This window comes from Triticum urartu, chromosome 6 (assembly GCF_003073215.2).
Source record: "Triticum urartu cultivar G1812 chromosome 6, Tu2.1, whole genome shotgun sequence".
In the NCBI taxonomy this organism is placed as follows: domain Eukaryota; kingdom Viridiplantae; phylum Streptophyta; class Magnoliopsida; order Poales; family Poaceae; genus Triticum; species Triticum urartu.
The window spans coordinates 30,751,290-30,758,423 of record NC_053027.1 but is presented as its reverse complement, the minus strand read 5'-3'; the positions used below and the strand labels follow the sequence as shown (position 1 = coordinate 30,758,423).

The window sequence follows — 7,134 nt, the reverse complement described above, 5'->3', positions numbered from 1 at the left end:
CATAATGGATAGCTAGAACAAACAAATAAGGAGACATGGGGCAGCCCTGTCTAATACCTCTGTAGTTTTTAAATTTTTGAGAGGGTTGACCATTAATAAGCACAGAGAAAGTAGGCTAAACATGAGCTTTGACCTACAAGGTAAATGGGGAAATTGTATTTTTCTTTAATAGCAGGGGAATCCCTAAAAATTTATCCATAGAGGAAGAGTACAACATGTTTTACAAGAGGACCCAAAAATAAATAGAGAAACACAAACAAGTTCCTGGACTTTTGCAACGACCCTGAACTGAAGTCAGAAACACGATCGGGTCCACCACCTCCATGCAGTATTCAGCTCGTCGTCGCCGCCTCCATGGACTAAGCCACTTGGTACGACAGGGGCACCACAATGACGAGCCATGGCTTTCGGTGAGAAGGATAACTAACTCCATATGGCAATTGCACCATGTTGGCGAGAGGGAAAAGGAGAGGGCCACCATGTGGCCATAGGATGCAATGGCATGGCTATGTCGGCCAACCTTCTACCATTTGTAGGGGGCAGTGCCTCTGTCGCGATGACCACTGTTAAATTTCCCCACCATGGAGCCAGAAAAATTCCAGAAAATGATAATGTCAAAATCATGGAATGGGAGAGCCACGGGTGGAATGTGGTGCCCATGCCGCCAGGCACTCAGTTACGGCATCAGTCTGCATGAGACCCACAGGAGCCCTCTCCGACACCCTTGGTCTTATATTGATACCATGACACCCCCAGGCTTGGGGTGCAGCTCCGCCCCTAGTCACAACTCTGAGGCACCCATCACAACATCACCCAGTACAGCCACGCCTGCCTCCCCCACACCGCAGCACCTCGACGTCGCCGGTTAGCTTGTCGCATCCCCCACACAGTCACCGTCTTACCGTTGCGACGTTCCTCGATACCAGCGGTTGCAACACCTCGGTAGGGGTGAGCAAAGGAAGTGGGCGGGAGCTTGCTGCTGTGGAAAATGAATACAAGCTTGCAGGCACGGCGGAAGTGAGAGATGGATGTGTGCTTGGTGAAGTATGCGAGGTAGAGTAGAACTCGCTCTATCACTCATGAGGGGAGGGGAGAAAGGAGTGGACGAGAACGATTTATTGGAAGATAAGAGAGTGAGAGCGGTGACGAGTCTTATAAAAGACACTAGATCATTGAAGGCGCGCAAGTCAATTTTGGCACTTTAATGTTGGTAATTGATAAAACTATTTGAAGCGGTATTATTTTTCATGTTAGTTATTGACGAAAAAATATTTGGGGATTTTTATAGGTATTTTATTTTTGCGGGGTATAGGTATATGTTAGTTGGATGAGGAAAATGTCAGATTCAGGACTGACTTTCATTTGATCGCTCATCACATACAGACGTTTTTGTGGCTTCTCCTCAACGTGGCAAGGCTTAGGTTGCTCACCTCACACGAATGGTTCACCTACTTGTGAGTCTGCCTCACAAGAATTGTTACTCCTTGTGAAGAGCAGATGACTCACATGAAACGATTCACAGAACAGCACGACTGATGCTCACACCCCGAAGGCCCATGGAGTCAAAATAACATAACAGTTTCAATTTTGTTTTGAGAGCAGCGAACCGGTCCCTCTAGCATTCTTCTGTCAACTAAAGCCCGAGATTATGAGTTGATCAAACGGTAAAAAATGCCCAAAGTTACCGTCCAAGCGCCCATCCATTAGTCCAATAAATTTGTTGGAATTCTCTTATTTAGTAACTTGTATATGGTGGAAGAAAGAAAATTTTGCTGTTTTGTGGATATGTCAAATTAAAACATGGTGTACACGTTGACCTTACGAATTACAAGTAAACTACTAATTGGGAATAGATTATAAATTCAGAAAATTATATACATGGTGTACTTGCATATTTGTAAAATCCTGAATTTGTGCCGTCCAACTTGGTACTTGCTTTGTCTTTCGAGCGTTATATCCTTTGTTTTCAGGTCAAGGCATTCCTTTAACAGAGAAAATTATCTCGTCCACTGTTCTCATCTTCTCACCTGCCAACCAACCATAACTATAGCTAACAATACATTGTTAGTCTCCTCGTCTCTTCCGTTCTCCCATCCACCGAAATCTAGCTAATGATTTGCCTGAAATATATGACAAACAACACAAATGTAATTATTAAATAATTTCGGTGAAACAAAATCAGTGCCCCAGCTTTGCCAGACCTGACTGGCAACTCTATCATAAGATTTTCATGAATTTATATTAGTACCAGTAAAGGATTGATAGACAGTAAATACCCACCTTTTCAGCAAATTATATCAAAAGCATAAGCAAGCTGCAAAAACGAATACCAAAATCTTCCATGAATATAATCAGCAACATGTCTACTGCGTGTCAGAACTTGTGGTGGCACCAACCTGAATATCTCTTCAAAAACATAAAACCTTCTTTCTGTTAAAATTAGTATTTCAAGCAACTCAATCAGTACGTTTTCATGCATCTACAATCAGGAGCAATAATAGAATTATCTAAATCAAATCATGGATACTTTGGAGCCACGTGTGCCCCTATATTTTTACTGGAATTTGTGTACCTGGCATTGGAGCACTTGCCCAAGACCCGATTTGCATTCGGCCGGCCTCCTTGTGACTTTGCGAGGCACCTTCGCGATGTGGGAGTGCAGCTCCTAGCGCTGCCTTTGCTTGACCTGACACAACCGCTTTTCCTCTTGAGCGGTGACGTCGTGCTCCTGCCACGGTTTGCCTGGCAGCCCGTTCGCTGCACCGTCAACAGAGTCAGTAATCGAGGAGGAGAGGAATCAGCCGCTGGCCCGTTGCCTCGGTCGGCACCTAGCCAGATGTGTGATAGGAAGGAGGGAATATATGGGCACGCGTGGAGTACATGAAGCGCCATGGTAACTGACCTATAATTATCCGGCGCCGACGAGTTATGCGCATCTAATTGTCATTAAAGCCCTGTGAATGGTTTTGAATTGACAGGTATCAAATCGCCCGCGAGGGGTATCCAATCGGTAGGTGACGATCCGCAGCCCCCGCCCATCTTGATCGGACCCGAAGGGCAGTTGGCATGCGACGCCGTAGGTCGCGTCGCTCGGACCCTGGCGCGGTGGCCATGGGAGGCACTCCCACACAGCGTCGCTGCGTTCGTTCGTGCGAAAGAGAAAGCAGTGCAACGTAGAGGCCTATATCTTCTATATATGGGCTGCACGGAGGGGAAGCAGTAGAAGCCCCATTAGGTCCAATTTCACGCCTGACGCTCAAAAATGTCACGGGAGCAGAGGCCCAACATGGGATATGGCTCGTTCTTAGCAAACGAAGCGAGCAAGCGCCGGATCCAGAGAAATTAGACGGCTGAAACACCTAAAACTGAAGATCCAATGGCTGCAAACGCTAATGGTCTAAGATGGCTGGAAGGGTGCTCAGTTTTAATATATCTAAAAATGCGTGCGGATGAGACTACATAGAAGGTGTGACTCTTATCCGTGAGCGGCCGACGTGGCGCAACGAAGAGCGCTGGATGGACGTTGATCGCACGACACGCGTGCGGCCGGTCGACCGCACGGGATTGTTTTCCAACATTTCAGAGGTGTCATCTTTAGGCCAGAGGCCAAACATGGCAGCCACCTACAACCACAAACCACAGCAGCACACACGCGGGACCACACACCTCCACGCCCGCAGAAGAACCACCCAGACGCAGCACATATATCTAGCCGGGCAAAGAAAGATGAGGTGGGCAATGACGTCACGTTGCTGGCCAAGTCGCCGTCACAACATTTTCGCTCGAGGCGAGGTTCAATGAACCAACCAACCACCGGCGCGAGGCGACCCCCATCGCCATCTCGTCGCCTGCCTGCCTGCCTCCTGCCTCCTCAGCCGTCGCCACACGTGCGCGATCTCCGGGCTCCACCGTCGCCTGTTGACGCCCCCACCGCCGCACGATAAAGGATCGACGGCCGCCCGCACGGGTGGGTACGTAGCCGCGCGCGCGACCGCCCATCGCGACCCCTTCCTTCCTTCCTTCCTTCTCGTAGCCGCCGACTCGATCCCCAATGAAGATGAACCCCTTCGACTCCTCTCCGACCCCCGACGCCTCCCCACGAAGCTTCTCCTCCTCTCCTCGCTATTTATCCTCCGCCCACGCCGTTCTCCAAGATCCATCCCGAGACACTCGACACAGTCCACCACGCACGCGCAGCAGCAGCAGCAGCAGCGCCCGAGAATCTCATCGGCGGAGAAGGAGCGACCGATAATGGTGATGGCGGCGGCGGAGGGGCGGCGGGGGGACGCGGAGGCGGAGCTGAACCTGCCGCCGGGGTTCCGGTTCCACCCGACGGACGAGGAGCTGGTGGCGGACTACCTCTGCGCGCGCGCGGCCGGGCGCGCGCCGCCGGTGCCCATCATCGCCGAGCTCGACCTCTACCGGTTCGACCCGTGGGAGCTCCCGGAGCGGGCGCTCTTCGGGGCGCGGGAGTGGTACTTCTTCACGCCGCGGGACCGCAAGTACCCCAACGGCTCCCGCCCCAGCCGGGCCGCCGGGGGCGGCTACTGGAAGGCCACCGGCGCCGACAGACCCGTGGCGCGCGCGGGCAGGACCCTCGGGATCAAGAAGGCGCTCGTCTTCTACCACGGCAGGCCGGCGGCGGGGGTCAAGACGGACTGGATCATGCACGAGTACCGCCTCGCCGGCGCCGCCGCCAAGAGGGACGGCGCCTCGCTCAGGCTCGACGACTGGGTGCTCTGCCGCCTCTACAACAAGAAGAACCAGTGGGAGAAGATGCAACGGCAGCGGCAGGAGGAGGAGGAGGCGGCGGCCAAGGCTGCGGCGTCACAGTCGACCTCGTGGGGTGAGACGCGGACGCCGGAGTCCGATGTCGACAACGGTCCGTTCCCGGAGCTGGACTCGCTGCCGGAGTTCCAGGGAATGGGGACGACAAACGCGGCGATACTGCCAAAGGAGGAGGTGCGGGAGCTGGGCAACGACGACTGGCTCATGGGGATCAGCCTCGACGATCTTCAGGGCCCCGGCTCCCTGATGCTGCCCTGGGACGACTCCTACGCCGCCTCGTTCCTGTCGCCGGTGGCCGCGATGAAGATGGAGCAGGACGTCAGCCCATTCTTCTTCTGAGCCATCAACTCTCTCACAGTAGCATTGTTGTCTGCGGCGTAACTGTAGTCTCTAGATAGTTCACATTTGCTCAGGATTTAGTTTTATTCTGGATTTATTTGTATTATATATTGCTTTTTAATGATACATTGCCAGCCGGTACTGAATACGGAACAGCTTGCACTGTTGTGTGCAGCGTAACTGTAGATAGTCGATAGTTCAAGTTTGTTCAGGACTTAGAAGACACATTGTACTTCGAAAAAAAAAAGAGATCACATGTTTTCATTTTCTAAATTCCAAAAAAGGGCCCCACAAAATTTAGGCTATTTTTCTAGATGGATTTGCCTGAAAAAGTGATACCCCCCCCCCCCCCCCCCCCCCCCCCCCACCCACACACACACACACAAAAAAAACGCCGGCTAGAATTCAAGACTGATGTTTTCCTGAATTTAGGGCCAGTCATGAGAGTCAAAGATCCAGAAAAAAAAAAGAAACAAGTCATGTGGTTGTGTGGCTCGGGCGGCGATCTAGATCCACCTGGCCTCACTGCTCGAGGTCACCTCCCTTGCGCTGTCAGACGATGCCATCGGGCAAAAACTGTGTGGCCAACACCGGTCTGGCGGCGGGGCCTTGCATAGTATCACAACGCGCTGCTCTACGTGGCGGCATTTGAGGTGGGCTAGCTGACCGAGGTCTTGTGGTGGCAGCAGTTGTACAACTATTAGCGAGTGACTTGGCCCTAGAGGGGGCCTTCCCGTTTGACCTGGTCTATGGAACAGGCCTTCTTTAGCAACCACATATCTATCACCATACTCCCAAATAGTGTCATCGACTGTGGAACTCTCTTTGAGCACCTCTTCCACACTATGCCAAATTATACTTCGCTTCACACGTTAGTGTGTGCTTGTTGACCTAATATCGATAATCAAGGGATAGGGTTGTCGTGGCTGCTTGGCGAGATGTCGAACGAAGAAGTCAAGTGGCCGAGGCTTCTAGTCGACAACAAATCGTCAATTCCCTCTCAAGAACCCTATCTTTCATGATCAAAGTAAGCACAAGGTACTAATCCTATCTTCAACGATCAAAGAAAGAAAATAGGTACTAGCCCTATCTTCCATGACCAAAATAAGCACAATAAGAATACCCCTCGGGGTGCTGTCTTCCATGCATAACATGGGTGGATCAACACCGACTACATTGGTACCAACAATATACTCACAAATGCTCTTACGAGGCACTTGGTCACATCAGATTTTCCGGAGTTGAGAAGGAGGATCGACATGTCAGAGAAAATACATAAATGACAAGATTAGGGAGGAGGAGGGGGGGGGGGGGTTGATCTGTTTCATAACTAGTCTAGTCCTTTGCATGTCTTTCTCCTTAACTAGTTTTACCTCGTTTTATTTTTCTTAGTGAGGCACGAGCCCATGATGTTTGTGGGTGTCGTGCACCCTTCATAGTTCATGACATGACCCTATTTAGGCCATGGTTGTCTGCATCCTCAGCATCGTGGCTCTGGCATGATTTGAGCTCGTGGTGGGATGTTGTGAGTCATCCAGATCAAGACACCTTAGATATGATCCCTACCAGACACTTTTTTCTCCTCCAAATAGAACGAGACGGACAAAAATAGAAGTCACAATTGCACGCGATGCAAAAACTTAGCCAAATATAGTGCATTCTCGGAGCTAGTCGGCAACGGAGGTGCCGGAATGATCTGAAGGGATGCTTCAGGCGCGTTCATCTTTTCCTCATGTAGTTTGGAGATGTATGCTCTAGTGCACTCAAAGAGGAGACGACAGAGTGCGTGGAAGGCATCGCCCCGTTCATGCATCCTGAAAACAGATTGTGACGAGGTGGCTCGTATGCTTCTAGATCCGGCGCCAAATAGAACACTAGTGGTCTCCCCTGTTGGGTGGAGCGCATCTCACGAAATGGAAAAGACTTTGGGATTCACCATGTGCGTCGTGAACAAAATGCCTTTGGGTTGCGCCTAAGAAACAACTCCCTTCTCGCAGCCATGTGGCT

General features: G+C 51.0%; 1 protein-coding gene across 1 annotated transcript; it reads left to right on the top strand.

The window, feature by feature from the left end:
• The first annotated feature begins 4,033 nt into the window (after positions 1–4,033).
• On the top strand, positions 4,034–5,275 carry LOC125515597 (NAC domain-containing protein 67-like). Its single transcript, XM_048681095.1, has one exon. The coding sequence runs from the start codon at positions 4,252–4,254 to the stop codon at positions 5,125–5,127; it is 876 nt and encodes a 291-aa protein (XP_048537052.1). The 5' UTR covers positions 4,034–4,251; the 3' UTR covers positions 5,128–5,275.
• Positions 5,276–7,134: the final 1,859 nt, after the last annotated feature.